The following is a 17,245-nucleotide window of genomic DNA, read 5'->3' as shown; positions in this document are numbered from 1 at the left end:
AGAAACAGAATGAAAGATGAGCATTTCCTTTCCTTTGGCCCCCTCTTTAAAAAGTTTGCCCATCACTGTTCTAAGGGGAATAAAGCATGAAAACTCAATTCTAACTCATTCTAAAGAATTTACTTGGAATAGTTCACATGTAATATTTTAAATCCGAAGATGTTTTAAAAGAAAACTGACATAGTATTTATTAAATGATGTAATAAAGAGAATTGTATTTTCCCCTTAAGTATTTTTCACCCAATCAAGGATAGTTTCATCTTAAACATGTCCTGAAAAGGAGGAGAAAAGATCCTATAACATGATTGTAGGCATAAATCAGTCTCTACAGATCACAAATCAGATGTGTATTTTTGCCCCAATGTCCCATAGCTGTTTTAGTTCTAAAAGAAAAAAGAAAAAAAATACAACACTACCATCACATAACAAAGTCCCCAAATTAGGGTTCTGAGAAAATTAGACTTTGCTTGTAATTTATTTTCAGCAGTGAACTAGAACAAACATAAGAGCTTACTACTGTTGACATTTACATTACATTCCTTTATAGTTGAAAAGTAGCAACTAGCTCTATCTTTACTTCTGGTTAGTTGTTTTTTTCCCCATGTAAAGATGATTCTGAAGTCAGGATTCTGCTTATTGCTAAATTTGATATTATACATTAAAGTTATAAGTTGATTCCATCTTTGGAAAGCTATTTTCTAAAAAAAAAGGCTGACTTCTTTGCCATGATACGGGGTAATAAAAACTCAATAATACTTTTGGCAATTTGTTGCAAATGTGGATACTAAAGACAAGAATAACTTGAGTAAAAACAATGGACCAATTAAAACATTTAGATAATAATATAAAATAGTTAATAATAAACTAATTTAATAAGACTTAACTTTAAACATGTATATTAAAACATAAATTTTAAAAAAACTAATAATAATGGGATGTGGCCAGAAATGAAAATTTTCACCATAAAATTCAAATATCTCAACATTTTTCATGAAATCCAAATTAATAATATGCAAAATCTTACCTGTAAGGCTTCTTGTTTATTATAGAATTCATTATTATCAGGTGGTTTGATGAGGTAGCAATGGTTACAACACTTTTTGAGCTCCATCATAATGTTCAAAAAGCCTGAGGTACTGCCCTTTGAACCTTTGCTAAGGGCTTTATAATTCCTGGTTAAAATCCATCTAAAACAAAAAATCATAGATGTAATATGTTTATTAGAAAACAAACAGCATTTGTGAAATGTCAAGAACCATAAAATTAACAAACTCATAGCATAAACAAGCTTGCTAGAGCAGAATTCCTCAATGGTGCTTTTTTCTTTGATTTTGTTTTCTTTCTGTACTTATACTTTAATCAGTATACCAAAACTCTTGTTCTAGAAAATCTCTCCATTCAAACAGAGATTAAATTATATTCTCAAAACATCACTGATCTCACTAAAACATGGGAAATCTAAAAAGCCAGGGTTAATCTTCTTTTCTAAGTTCAAAAGGATTTTCAATATGTTAAAAAACTAATCACTTTTCACACACTTGGACCAGCCAGCCAAATTGGTCTTCAAAGTTGTTCCTCCTATAGTTCCTATCTGTGTTTCTTTGAAAAGCTGTACCCATTCCTGGAATGCACTGTCTCCCTAACTTATACATCAATTTTCTTCAAAGCTCAACTCAAGTGCCATGTCCTGTATCACTATTATCTTTATCCTCTTAATTACTCATGTCCTTGACCTGGAAATTGCTTTATCTTTATATATCTTTTGCATTTAGTTTTTATGTATGTGTAGCTGCTCCTTGAAAGGAATTTATTTATTTCCTGCCATTAGCACAGTGCTTTGCAGATATTAAAATATTCAACTAGAGCTGTGGTCTCCTTAAAATGGAATTTCATCATTACAACTCATCCAGGCATGCCCATGTAGCTCTTGTCCATGTCTTTTGCTAAGTTAGCTATAGGCAGTCAATGCCATTGTGCTAAAGACCTCCCTTAATTTCTACTGATAGAACAAGGATAACAGTCAAGCATATGGGCTGACAACTGTAAAGCCTGGTCTTTGTCATACGACTGAACCATCTTCTCTATATAATTTAATTTTCTGTAGTGACATCTTTTACATATGCTTTTTTAAAGTTCTTGTTTGGTTATGTGTTAACAACCTCCTCAGATGCTTCTCCATTGCCCTCTGTGTAATATTCATTTTTGGTTCATCATCAATAGAATGCTGGTATAAATAACAAAGATCCCCCTTTGCTTTCATTAGAAGTCTGGGATCACTGAAGGAGTTTTGCAAATCCCTGAAGGAAATTCAGCCAATCACCTTTCATCAACTTTGGTATTAATTTGTTGTCAATCTATACTGTATGTCTGAGATATGCACAGTGGTAGACCAGTTCTACCAAATGAGCATCAGACATTCTTCATCCACAAGAATGATCTAGTCCAACTCTAGAATGATTAGAAATCTCTTCCAGGAAGCTCTGCAATATTGTAGGGCCTTAATGAAATTAATACATCTCTTATAAACCAAGAGCACGTGGAATTTCCTCCATCAAAGTGAATACCTGTAGTAAGTATATATTCTTCTTATTTTATGCCTGGCTTGATGTTTGTGATAACATGATTGTTTCTGTGGTTATATTTTGAAGGAAGGAATATAGAATGATTTTGTTCTAGCACAAGGTAGTTAATTAATGCTTACTCAAATGAAATAAAAACTTATTTTTGAAAAACAAATTCAATTAAGTTAGATTGTAAATGATGAATCCCCTCATAAAACTGAACACAATCTCAAGGAACTATGTAGTTTAGCTGTTTCCTTTAGGGAAAAAAAGTGAATGACTAGGCTACAGGGCAAGTAGTTGTTACTATTATATGGATGTTAGTCCAATCTGACCAGAACTCATAATATATGGAGAGATTGAATAAAGGCTCACAAAGGTAGTCATGTTGTATAGGGCTTAAAATTCTAAGCTAAGAAATTTAGAGTGAATTTATGCTATCAATGGGAAGCCACTGAAAGTTATAATAACTAAGGAGTATCATAGACTAAATCCAAACTATGTAAAACAAACAAATTCTTCTTGAAGATCTCTGAGGATAGCTGTTTAAAATACATCTTTGCAATACATTTCCATCTACTGTTTCCTGCTGTTCAAAAAGTTATTCTTTATTTCTGATAAATTCATCACAAAACTTTTTTTCATATTCTACACAGTTAACAATTAAAGAATCAAACTAGTTTTTATATACAAAAAAGTTTAGAATGTTTTGTAGGTGAAAGAACTTACTTATAATATTGCTTTTGCAATGCACTCATTTCCATTCTTAAAATCTGCTCAACTTTGGCAGGTAGAGATTTTTCTACATCTTTCTTAACTCGTCGTAACAGAAAAGGCTCAAGCTCCTTGTGAAGACTTGCATAACCATATTCTCTTCCTTTGCCATGTTCTTCTTCAAAATCTTCCCAGGAAGAAAATCTTAAAACATGATTGGACTCATTATTGAAGGAAGTAAAAACTTCAGTTTAAAGTAAGTCATTAAAAACAGTTTTTACAAAAGCCATAATAGGCATAAATAAATATACATTTCTTAAACCTTAATTTCTCTACTACTCTGGAAAAATTCTCCCAACCCCCCAAATTCCATATCAAATACCTTTTTAGTCAAGGTAAATTTAAATTATTAATAATCTCTGGAAGTCTTTTCTTTACACAAGGAATATAGGAACACTGCTGCATTCACTGCAAGAGCCCTAAAAGTGTTTTCACCATTTTGAGACTTTAATCAGCTTTTACTAAGTTAAAACATTTCCCCCTTTGCATCTTTCTCACAGAAAACAATTATGGGGCTACAAATAAGTACTACAATTAATCTCGAACTTTTTTCTTGTTATTTTCCCCATAGAAAATTTTTTAAAAATCCAGAATGAAATCATATCCTCATAGTTGGCTTACTTTTCTGGCATGATGAAGTGGAGCAAAGACCAGAGTTCTTTGAGGGAATTTTGTAGAGGGGTTCCCGTAATAAGAAGACGATGATTGGATTTAAAGTCTATTAAGGTCTTATACAGAAGTGAGTCGTCATTCTTTAATCGATGAGCTTCATCTACACCTATGAATGCCCAATTCAGGCCCCCAAGGAATGCCTTAAATATGAAGTTACATATTTTAATTAGAAGATATTAAACTTTTAAATACAAAATAAAAATTTAATTTTACTAAATACATTCCCAGAATGTATAACTAAGGCAGAATAACATGATTATGAAGTAGTATAAAATTAAACAAATACACTAAACATTTTCTACAAACTACTGGTCATAGGATCATAGATCAATGGGTGGAAGGAATCTTAAGAGGTCACCTAGCCCAATTCTCTTATTTCACGTAAGAGGAAAATAGGTCCATGGAAATTAAGTGATCCATCCAAAATAACAAAGGTAGTATTAGGTAGTCAAGCCAGGATTCTAACTAGTGTCCACTGAATTCAGAACCTATGCTATATCCACTATAACATGTTGATTCCTCAGGTAAGTTATTATTTTATTAGTAGCTAGTAACTAAATGACATAAGCTAAAAAATAAGATTCATGATCCACACACCAGGGTACATTAAACTCTTCTATATTTTTCCTGCACTCTTCTTATCTGTGGATATTGAGATTGTAGGAATAACGAACAATCTTTTTCATCTTTTATCCAACTATGAATAACCACTATCAAAACAACAACTAGCACTTTAGGGTTTATAAAGTATTTATGTCTATCATGTATTGCATTTGATCTTCATGACAAATCTGAGGCAGGTGTTATTATCTCCAATTTACAGATAACTAAAATGAGATCATGAAACAAAACGTCCATTTTATGGATTGAGAAACATTAAATAACTTGCCATGGGTTATACCATTAGTGCTGGAGGTAGTATTTTAAATCAAGTCCTCATTCTAGCAATCTACTATGTCACCTAATTGCCTTTAACTGTTACCCCCCCCCCCCCCCCGCCAACTCCTCTATTTATTGGTAGGATATTTCTGTCATAATGAGGTTTTTTTTCTGCTTTCTTTTGAGAGGATGATAAGGTATGAACAAGGGCTTTTGATGTTGCTGTAGCCTCGTTATCCTTATAGCACTGGTAATAATGAGGGCAGATAGGTGACAAAATGTGTAGAACAAAGGGGTTGAAGTCAGAAAGAACTAATTTCAAATCCTGTTTCAGACACTAAATAGCTGTATCCTTGGGCTAAAAATTAGCTCATGCCTTGGAGTCTCAGTTTCATCTTTTATAAAAATAAAGCTTGACTGGATGGCCTTTAAGATCCCTTCCAGGTCTAAATCTCTGACCTCATGAATGCTTTAGAAATAGATAGAGATAACACAAGTAAATTAAATCCTTTTGACTTCTTTTTTTGGGGGTTCCTAACAGTATTCATTAATCTTGAGCTTCACTTCTGGCTCATCTTCTGTTAGAGATTATAAATCAACACAGAAATGGACCAGAGATAGGCAACAGGGAAAAAAGAAAGAATAAAGCAAAGTAGTAGTGGTAAGCCATGCTTTATTCTCTTATTCTATCTTGGTATAAGCGTCAAATTAGAAGGACCAGAAACTAATAATACCTTGAATGATCAACAATCCATATCAACTGATATAGCACATAAAAAAAATAAGGCAAAGAAAAAAGATGATAGAATAAATTTTTTTTGTTTCAATGTAAAACTGTTTTTATTTCAAAGTCATTTGATATATTGGTCTTTCTAGTGTTAAGCAGAGAAGAATCAATATAGTGTATCTACCCAAATCTGCTAACCCATTCCTCTTACAAGCTAATAGACAGCTCTGTCTTATTTGTTTGTTTAGGATAGTATTTCATCAACACGGAGAACTTCTGATGCAGAAGCCCCCACCATCAATGTAAATCGACAACTCATGAACAATTAAAATCTTAGGATATTACCAGGAACTCTAAGAGGTACAAGTGACTCGCGTATCACCACAGTGTAAGTATGTACAGGTCAGACTTAAACTCAGATTTTCCTGACTGTAAAACTCTATATCCACTGTACTATAGTACTTTTCAAAAATAACACTAACTATAATAATTATAAATTTAAGAGTATATTCCTCCCATAAATTCTCTGTGAGGTAGGTGGTGTAAGTTTTATCCCCATTTTACAGATATTTTACTGATACCTGCAGATATGAATTGACTTACTCATAATCACAAAATAAGTAAAAATTTACTTATACAAGATGAGGTAGGTGGTGTAAGTTTTATCCCCATTTTACAGATAGGGATACTGATACCTGCAGATATGAATTGACTTACTCATAATCACAAAATAAGTAAAAATTTACTTATACAAGATGAGCTTTAGATTTTCTTCCCAAGTCCTGTACTCTTTCCATTGGAATATAATTTTATACCTGGAAGGGATCCATTTAAGTCTCTATCTTCTCATTAAAATATTTTATTTTTTTCATGAAGTATTTACATCATACTGACAATAAACTTCGGTAATCAACAACAAGTTTTAAGAGCTTACAAATATATCATATCATGGACGTTACAAGAAAAAATGCAACTAGAAATGATTCTTAATCTCTTGTCAATGTGTATGACAAACACGTGTATGTAACATACACAGAAAAGACCCAATTTAATTACCAGTTGTTACATACCTTGTCCTTCAATAAAATTTCATAAGTTGTCAAAAGAATATTAAATTTTAATCGTTTGGTTTGAAGATGCATCCATTCATGTGTTCTTATCTACCAAACAAACAAGCCAAGAAATGGTCTCAAACAAAATATACTAATTGCAACAAAGCATCAAAATTATAATATGTAATGAATTCTATACTCTATAATCAATAGCTCCAAATAAAGATTAGATGGAGAAATAATTAACAAAATCTTATATCCAAACCAATGTAGCAAATGCCTATGAGTTTAAAGTTCATTTGGAACTGGTGGTTGGTGAATGTTCATTTTAAAAGCTTGTGAATAGAAACACTAATTTAATTTCTTAAATTACTCATTTCTAATGAGATATGACTTATTATAATTATGAGGAAACAACTTACCATATTTCTGCTGTTAATATCCCCTAAATAGACCACAGCATTCATCTGGGGAGCCCATGTCTGAATCTCTCTTTGCCAGGAAGTGAGTGTGGAAAGTGGTACTACTAACAAGAAAGGCCCATATAATTGGTGTTCGTGGAAAAGATAGTTAAGAAATGAGATCGTCTGTATTGTTTTTCCAAGGCCCATTTCATCAGCAAGTATACAGCTATTTCCTCTACAAAATACAAGAAAAGAAGTGTTTTCCCACATATTAAACACTTATTCAATAAACATTTATTCATTATATTATATACAAGACACTGTATAAGTGCTGAAAGAAATACAAAAATATTTCTATACTCCTTTCCAGGAGTTCTCTGCATGGAAAACAAGACAAAACACTGAAGGACAAACTAGAAATGAAAGAGATGTAGGAAAATGGGAGAAAGGAAGAAAAAGTGAAAAGAGAGGGACAAAGAGCAAGAGGTCTTCACTTCAGTCATCCTATATGCCAAATGATAAAGATTCTTGCTATAAAAGAAATCACATCTGACTTAGAACATTTACTTAGTTTTCTTTCAAAGGGTGAAATCTAAAAATGAAAGCCTTCTTCTGAGAAGAGAAACTATAAGCAGAGAAATTTATAAATCAAGTAAAAAAGGAGATTTTCCCATCATATAAGTCTATTAAAATATAATGATAAGAAAAGATTAGTTAATATGTCTGATTCTCAGGGTGATGTTTCAAAGACAGACAGTAGTAGAATAGAATAACAAGGAAGTAGAAGAAATGAGTATGTTATCATCATAACAGAAGATAAAGAGACTAGGAATTATGGGTTCTGAGCTACTGAATGTAAGTTTTAATCATAATCCTATAAAATCATAGCCAAGTAATTCAAGAAAAACTAGTGGGTGACATATTGGACCAAAGAGAATAAGAGATGACTGATCAAATCATTTAAATAAGGTTTGATTTTAAAATGGAGAGGTAGTTGTGGAATGGTTGATAGAGAACAAGACTCCTGAGTATCAGAGATGGGGGTTCAAGTCCCCTATATATATAAAATGTCTATGGGACATTCACTCAACAATTCACTTAATCTCAAGGCTCTAGGTATTCCCTAAGACTTTCATTTGCAAAATATATTTTGATCTGCATTTGTATGGTTTCTACATCTGAGTTTATAATGAAATCAGAGGCCCAACCAAAAATAAAATTATAATGGATTAAATTTAATATTGGTGCACAGGGTTAGCAATGTTCTTATTGATTATAAATATGTCCAAATTATTCTCCCACCTTACAAACACAATGTCTATGGATTCTGACTTCTTCTTCATAGCTCATAGAATTGAAAATAAGGAATATAATAAGCTAACCCATTTATCTGACAGTTAATTAAACTAAGATCCAGGAAGGTTAAGGGGATTGCCTTAACAAGTAAGAAGAGCTGCAAACTGGACTGAGTCCAAATACAGATTTTTCACTTCGCCACACTGAGAGCTATCAGATCCTTAAACTAACTATCTGCTGGAGGGGAACCAAAGAGAATTGAGTATGAGACAACTTTACAGAAAGCATTAGTAAATTTAAATGAGTATTATCATGGCAAACTAAAGCATTTATGAGTGTCAAAAAAAAAAAAGGGAAAAGGAAGACTGAAATATATTGTTCTAGATTAGTGCTCTCTAAAGTGGAGTCCTCCTTTGGGGGTAAGTAGAGGGAGAACAAGATAATCCATAGAGAAACAAATAAGCATTTATTAAGTGCTTACAATGTGCCAGAAAATGTGCTATAGGTTGGGGATAAAAAGAAAGGCAAAATCTGTCATTGCCATTAAGGCATTTCCATCCTAATGGAAGAGATCTAAGTAACAATGCAAGACAGAATAATAACAAAGGCCAACATTTATATAAAGCTTTTAAGATTTGTAAAGTGCTTAACATATATTATCTCATTTGATCCATCCACAGAGTAAACAGAGGGTAACTTCAGGGGAAAGCTACTAGCTGCTATGGTCAAAGGACTCCAGCAGAAGGTGGGATCTGAGTTTTAAAGGAGTCAAGAATTCTATGAAGCAGAGAATAAGAGGAAGAACATTTCAGAAGGAGGTAAGATGACAACAGCTTGTATAAAAACAACAATATGTGACCAAAAAGTAGGCTTAATATGGCTGAAACATAGTGAGCAGAAAGGAATAAAGTATATGAAAACTAAAAAGGTAAGAAGGGGGAAAGTTTGTGAAGAACTTTGAATGCCAAAAAGAGAAATCGCACCTATACTTTGATAAATGACTGACATGTGTTATGAGTACATTGGAGTGTGAAGATATTTGAGTAAGGAAGCCAAATTAGAAAACTACTGACTGAACAAACTGTGGTATATGCTGGTGATGGAATACTATTGTGCTAAAAAAAATAATAAACTAGAGGAGTTCCAGGTGAACTGGAAAGACCTCCAGGAACTGATGCAGAGTGAAAGGAGCAGAGCCAGAAGAACATTGTACACAGAGACTGATATACTATGGTAAAATCGAATGCAATGGACTTCTGTACCAGCAGCAATGCAATGACACAGGACAGTTCTGAGGGATTTATGGTAAAGAACGCTACCCACATTCAGAGGAAGAACTGCAGGAGAAGAAACATAAGAAAAACAACTGCTTGAAAGCATGGGTTGAGGAGGACATGATTGAGGATGTAGACTCGAAACTACCACACCAATGCAACTATCAACAATTTGGAAATATGTCTTGATCAATGACACATGTTAAAACCAGTAGAAATGTGCATCGGCCATGGGTGGGGGGAGAGCGGGGGGGTGAAGGGGAAAGTAGGAGCATGAATCATGTAACCATGTTAAAAATGAATATTAATAATAGTTTAAAAAATTAAAAAAAAAAACTACTGAAATAATCCAGGTAAGAGGAAGTTGAGATGACACTAAGGTTACAAATATGGAAGGATGGTGATACCTTTCACTGTAATAAGGAAGTTTGGAAGATGGGACAATTTCAGTGGACAGCTGATTGTTTAGGACATGTTGAGTTTGAGATAGCTACAATACAGTAAGTTTGAGAGATCTAAAAGACAGCTTGGTGATGTGGAAATAGAAGTCATGGTGGATGTCTTTTTGATCTCGGAACTTCCTTTACATTCTTAAAAACTGAGAACCAAAAAGAGCTTTTGTTTATGAGGGTTATAGCTATTACTACTTATAATGTAAAAATTAAAACTGAAAGATTTTAAATGCATTTTAAAATAATAAATTCAATATATCTTACCATAAGTAGCAGCTTAAAAAAATTTCAATGACTACATTTCTAAAACAAAAAATCCATTTAGTTAATAGAGTGGAGGAAAAGTAACTGAGTAGATTGCAGTACTAGGATGCTATGATGTGTGAGGGAAAACATCAAGTCACCCTGAATAGAAGATGGATTTGAAATATAGAGGAAAATAGTGAGAGTCTGAGAGTTCATTAACATAACAGTGGAACACTTCTGAGTAATCACAATATCTAAGTAAAGTTATTATTATCTCTGTGTGTATTTGAGGAGTAAAAGAGTAGGTTATGGCAATGCAGGAAGAAACTATTAGAACATTTGTTTATATATTTTAAAAATCCTAAAACAAATTACGCTTCAGAATATTTAATATGCATCTTGACTCTGGTGCCCACACTCAGTATATCATTTGGTCATGTGTCCTATGAGATGTCTAGAGGGAAAGTTCATCAATGTGGAAGAGATGACAGAAGCACTTCTTACTTCTTCATTTGCTTTTTTTGTATTATATCATATTAAATTTACATGAGCCTTCTTTAACAGATTTATGGATTATAATCTCTTTCTCTAAATTAACTCTTAAAAAATATTGAGGCATAAAGTGGCCTAAAATTTTCCTATAATAAAACCATAGACTGAACACTACTACAAATGAAACAAGAAAATGGAAAAGTGACACTTTATCAATTCGTATTATGAACTCTTTGTGTGCTGTACTGCAAAGTAAAAATAATGACAGATCTAACAAGTCAGCCAAAAACTGTGAAATTATCAAGATTATTTGAAATATGGATTCATATCCACTATTATTATTAATGCTGACATATGTATATATCTTAAGATACTGTCTAAAAATAATAGCTAGCATTTAGATGGTATTTTATGCTATACAAAGAACTTTATGTGTTTTGTCTCATTTAATTTTTACAACCCAAATTTTTGGTAAGGTAGGGACTATTAACTATTCCCATTTCACAGATGAGGAAATTGAGGCTGAAAGACATTACATGACTTGTGCAGTTACACAGATAGTAAGTGTATGAGGCAAGATTTGAACACAGATCTTTCTGACTCCAAGTCAGTGCTCTAATCCACTTCTAGATTAAAATGTAATTGGGAAATGTGTAACAAAATTTTTTTTTAAATATACAATACAGCACAATGTTAATTTGTAGTTTTCTAACCCAATAAATATACTGCTTGCAGGACAGTTTCTATAAGTGTAACACCACTGTGCTATACTATTTAATTGTAAATAGTAGTATAAAGTCATAATGATTAGCAAAATATTTTAAAAGCCTTCATTGATAAAAATCATGCCACTCATAAAATCTTAAGATTTTCAAGCAAACTTGGAAAATATCTTCTCACTTGAAAAGCAAGAAATTTGTTTACAAAACTTTTCAAATGAAGAGTTTTAAGCTAAAATGTCAAAAATATAAAAAACAACAGTTTGCAATTAATTTATAAGAACTAATAACATTAGAAAAAGAGGTTTGGCCAAAGCTCAACAAAAATCTTTGCATAATTGGTAGCTAGGTTTGAAAAATGAGTATTCTACAAGTCAGTAAGCATCATCTATAACATATTTCTTCCTTTTGGATCATATATATCTTTACAAGACAAGTTTTTCAATGGAAAGCGTTTAAAACCAAATTTAAAAAATTACTGTATAACAATGTTAAATAAAAATTTTTTAAAATGTAGCAACCATATTACTCTTACAAAAAAAGTTTAACTATGTTTAGTAAAAGCAAAGGGACTTTGTATTTTTCAGCAAATAAAATGAAAGTTATTTCAAAATAATTTCATCACATCCCTTTAGTTTTTATTTTTGTATGTTTTAAGATGTGCTTTACATACAAGTTTTACATATACATAATTTACAAACAAGTATAAATGAGTACACACTACCCTTTCTAGAAATACTGATTTTTTTTATTAAAGCAAAGAATTTTCATACTATTTCGATATCATTTTAAAATAGGGCTTTAAAAAAATCTTTTTCTAATCCTTTTTAATGTCTTTTTTCCTGAATGATTATATTGAATATAAAAGGCCATCTTCAACTTATGAAGAAATTATATGTGTGTGTATATAATTGCTCAAAACATTTTACTGATGAAGTCTAGCTTATCTTTGCTCTATTATAACCAATAGTATAAGAAAATAAGTTTTTATTTCAGGGTTGTACCATTTTAACCTTTAAAAAAATTCTAGCAGCTGGTTGGCTCAGTGTATTGAGAGCCAGAACGAGAGGCAGGAGGTTCTAGGTTCAAATATGGCTTCAGACACTTCCTAGCTGTGTGACTGGGCAAGTCACTTCACCCCCATTGCCTACCCTTACCACTCTTCTGCCTTGGAACCAATACACAGTATTGATTCTAAGACAGAAATGAGGGCTAAAAAAAATTCTAAGCATAAAGAGCTAAGGAAGGAAATAATTTGATTTAATGAAAAACGATTTTTTGATTTATAGAAACATATAAAATATGTAAGACTGTAGTATTTCCACAGTTCTTTTAAATAAATCTTTTTTGTTGTTCAGTTGTGTCTTACTGGAGTTTTCTTGACAAAGATACTGGAGTGGTTTGTTATTTCCTTCTCCAGCTCATTTTATGGATGAAGAAACTGAGGCCAACAGGGTAAATAACTTGTCCAGGGGCAAAGGAGCTTTTGAGGCCATATCTGAACTCAGATATTCCTGACCTGGTACTATATCCACTGTGTACCACCAAGTTGCCCCAAATAACTATTAGTCAATTTTGAAAAATTAAATGACTATCAGAAGGAACAATAGTTCAAGAGATATGGCTGAATACAAACATGAGGATAAGTAGACCTGGAAGACAATGGCAACTAAAGAAGAGTAAAAAAGGGAAATGGTATAGAAAACCCAGAATGGATCAGAGTTGAAGATATGATAATTAGGTGATAACCAGTTGTCAATTAAAGAGAGCTGGGTCAGGGAAGATGTTTAGAAAAACTAGGAAAGATATGGAACACCTTGAATTGAATTAGAAATTGGAGATAATAGTGGAATTAAGGCTAGTAGTAGAAGAGATAAGTAAGAAAAAATTGCTAAGAGTGGAAAGACCCAAGGAGGGAAAGTCAAGTTCAAAGGAATATCTTCTACTTCCAAGTCTATTGCCATTTAAAATTAACTGAGAAGTAATTCCAAAAAACAGAATAGGGACATTATGGATCAATATTTGAGATAATATTTGTAAAGCTCTTAGCACAGTGCCTGGCACATAGCAGGCACTTAATAAATGCTTGTTCCCTTTCAATTCCCATCTAATAATGGCTTAGTTATTCCATTCTGTTTAATAATAAACTAAATCATTGGGAATTATATTTCTATCTTTCTAAATCCAAAATATCCTCTTTGAATATGAAAAATTCGTAGTATACTTACTTGCACCATGAATGGGCAAGCCAGTTTAGGCCATTCAACTGATAATCTCTTAATTCTAAACCTTCTGGTCCCCCAATATAAGATGGTTGCTTCTTCAATGCCACAAACCTTGGCCTTTGTTTTAATACCTTGGGAGAAAAAAGGATTAGTATACAGAACTTCTAAATATAAGAATCAACATTTTAGTTCCACTGTTAAAATTCCTCACTATTACCATAAATTTCAAAACTAGCCTATCAATGTCAGTCATCATAAACAAAACTTTAATGTTTTCATGATTGGAATAAATAGCAATATAGCTGAAAAAGTCTACTTAGTACAAGAGGCAAAAATAAAAGAAAATAAAATATAGAAGAACAGAGCACTGTCTTTCTTGACAAATACCATAAGAGTTAATAAAACATTTGAACTTTCCTTTGATAACTTATGACACTTTAAGTAGCTAAATATGACAAGCGAAAACGATGCCAAGTTCAGCTCAATATATCAATTGTCTTTGACCTGATCCAAACAAACAAAACAACACAAGTTTAAAAGAATAGCCAATGCCACTTAAATCTTGCCCTTTCTAACTGGCCAGTTAAAAATTATAATTTTCATTTGATTAGTCTTTCACTAAGAACTGATATTAAACTCTGTTCCATAGGACAACAAAAGAATAACATGTGGAGCACTAAAGAAACAGATAAAATAAAATATCAGTATACATCCTTCATGGAGAAATTTTTGCACACAATTTTACTTCCTTTCTCTCCAATCTTTCATGCTATTTTTTGTTCCCTTTTTCTTCATGGTAAGTAATCCATTATTTTGTAAGCCAATGCTTTTTACTCATATTCATCAACTTTGGCCTCAACTTGAGAAAATTTCAATATAGCTTATAATATGTCAAGTTGTCATTACATATTTTCATTTGTTTTTTCCTCCTTTTAAATAGGTCTCATTTTTAGAGATGTGGCATATTTTATTTCCTATTAAGAACTTTGCAATCAGTTTTGACTGCAAATCCTGGTTGCTCCAGCTTTCTCCAACACTTACCACATCTAACTCCACTCACTTGTTCTACCTTAATTTCCCCATCTGACCCTCTTATTTGCTTAAAAGCTTGCAGATCTAGTAAGCCACAGATATACCTATGTTTGTATATATGTATATCTAAAATCTGGACTAATCAACCAACAAAGACCTTATATTAATGTTTCTAGGTATTTGTGGCTCAGAAGTGTAATTATAATCATGATTTAAGTCTTTTAGAAAAATTTAAATTTATACTTACTTTACAATCCTTAAAGGGAGTGGTTTTGGATTGGTTCCTACTGAAATATTCATCTATGCGTGGCTGAAACTTTTTGGAAATAAGAGCCCCATCTTCCCAGCTACATTCTGAATATGGGAGGCCCTGCCATTTGCAATAATAATCAGGATAGCCAGCTGCTGACTTTTGATTGGAATGAGCTGTGAAATAAAAGAAACTATGTTAGTTTTTATACTCTTAGCAGAACCACAAGTAAAAAATGTTATTATTTATGGAAATGACAACTCATTAGCAACTAATAAAACATAAAGAGGAGGCATGAAAATATAATTAAAATGATATTACTACTAACCAATTATTCTTTCTACTATTTGATACTGCTTATGTAGATCATCTGTAAGTTCTTGCTGGCAATTATAATACTCCACGTCTTCTGGAGAAGCATTTTTCAACCTAAGAAATAAATAACATTTCATCCTTTTCATTTGGCAGTCTAATGATTTTTCTTATTAGTTAATTCTTAGATATGCTATATAAGAACAAAGAAATGGCACAGAAGAAAAAGTTGGGAAGAACAGCTAGACTAAATCAAGTATAACAGGTCCATGATGGAGACAATACAATTTTTAAGTTAATCTCAAGGTATCTGAAAGAGAGGAGGATACAGAAAGCAGGACAAACATCTCAAAATTTAAAAATAGATAAAACTATTGGTTTATTTGATTTAAAAGAAGAAAAAACTGAATTATTGTCATAAAAAATGAAAAGACTGAATGTAGCAGCAATTAAGATGAAATTTAACCAATTATTAGCAGTTATTGTACTCAATTCATGCCAGTAAAACTGACAAAGTAAAATGGATATTTACAAAAATATGAACTGCCCAGATTAATGAAAGAGGAAAAAGAATACTTAAATAATCCCATCTTAGAAAATATTAAAAAAGAATTTACGACCAAATAATAGATAAAAAAAACATTACAAGATGTAAAATGATTAATTTTTGTATAAATGAAACCAATATAACCAAGATTAGGAAGGAAAAAACTAGTGAAAAATTTTTATAGAAAATTTTTCTGATAAAGGTATCATTTCTCAAATATATTGAGAATGAAGACAAATTAATAAGAATGACATTCCCTAATTAACAAATGGCCAAAGGATATTAACAAATAGTTTTCAGATGAAGAAATAAAAGCTAATAAGAATCATATGAAAAAAATATTCTAAATCACTCTTGATTAGAGAAATACAAATTAAAATAAATCTTGAGGTGCCACTTCACATCTATCAGACTAGCCAATATGACAGTAAAGGAAAATTATAAATGTTGGAGGGGAAATGGAAAACATGGGACACTAATGCATTTTTGGTGAAGTTGTGAACTGATCCAACTTTTCTGTAGGGCAATTTGGAACTATGCCTAAAGAACTATTAAACTGGATTTTTAAAAAGGGGTAGGGATAGGGGTGGGTTAAGAACCTACTTCTACAACAATATTTATAACAGCTCTTTTTTTGGTGGCAAAAAATTGGAAATTGGGGAATGATTGAATAAATTATAGTATATGTTGGTGATGGAATACTATTGTGCTATAAGAAATGTTAAGCAGAATCATTTCAGAACAAAGTTAGAAAGAACTACATGAACTGATGCAGAATGAAATAAGCAGAACCAGGAGAACACTGTACACAGTTACAACAATACTGTGGGATGATCAACTGAAAGATTTAGCTAAATTCTTAGCAATACAATGATCCAGGACAATTCTGAAGGACTTATGGCGAAGAATGCTATCTAACTCCAGAGAAAGAACTGTTGGAGTCGGAATGCTCAAAGCATACTAGTTTTCACTTTAGGTTTTTTCTTATTTTATTTTGAGGTTGGGTTTTATATGAGCATTCTCTTATAACAATGACCAAAATGAAAGCACATTTTGCATGATAATACATGTATAACCCAGATTAAATTGTTTACCATCTCTGGGAGAAGGGAAGGAAGGAAAGGAGACAATTTGGATCTTACAATTTTGGAAAACATATGTTGCAAATGATTATTACAGGTAATTGGAGGAAAAGAAAAGAGAAGGAAGGGAAGGGAAGGGAAGGGAAAGGAGAAGAAAGAAAGAAAGAAAGAAAGAAAGAAAGAAAGAAAGAAAGAAAGAAAGAAAGAAAGAAAGAAAGAAAGAAAGAAAGAAAGAAAGAAAGAAAGAAA

At 32.0% G+C, this 17,245-nt stretch overlaps 1 protein-coding gene across 1 annotated transcript in view; it reads right to left on the bottom strand.

Annotated features, from left to right (window-relative positions):
* Positions 1–17,245, bottom strand: part of CHD1 (chromodomain helicase DNA binding protein 1) — a 133,092-nt gene that overhangs the window by 57,158 nt on the left and 58,689 nt on the right. Inside the window, exons 8-15 of the mRNA XM_044662599.1 lie at positions 15,384–15,484; positions 15,053–15,231; positions 13,777–13,904; positions 7,088–7,304; positions 6,684–6,773; positions 3,957–4,147; positions 3,291–3,479; positions 1,025–1,187 (exon numbers count right to left, since the gene is read on the bottom strand). Coding sequence (XP_044518534.1) covers positions 1,025–1,187; positions 3,291–3,479; positions 3,957–4,147; positions 6,684–6,773; positions 7,088–7,304; positions 13,777–13,904; positions 15,053–15,231; positions 15,384–15,484 — 1,258 coding nt within the window. The remainder of the gene's footprint in view (positions 1–1,024; positions 1,188–3,290; positions 3,480–3,956; positions 4,148–6,683; positions 6,774–7,087; positions 7,305–13,776; positions 13,905–15,052; positions 15,232–15,383; positions 15,485–17,245) is intronic.

Source organism: Gracilinanus agilis, chromosome 1 (genome assembly GCF_016433145.1).
Source record: "Gracilinanus agilis isolate LMUSP501 chromosome 1, AgileGrace, whole genome shotgun sequence".
Classification (NCBI taxonomy): Eukaryota; Metazoa; Chordata; class Mammalia; order Didelphimorphia; family Didelphidae; genus Gracilinanus; species Gracilinanus agilis.
The sequence above is the reverse complement of the archived record's forward strand: the minus strand, read 5'-3'. Positions and strand labels throughout refer to the sequence as shown.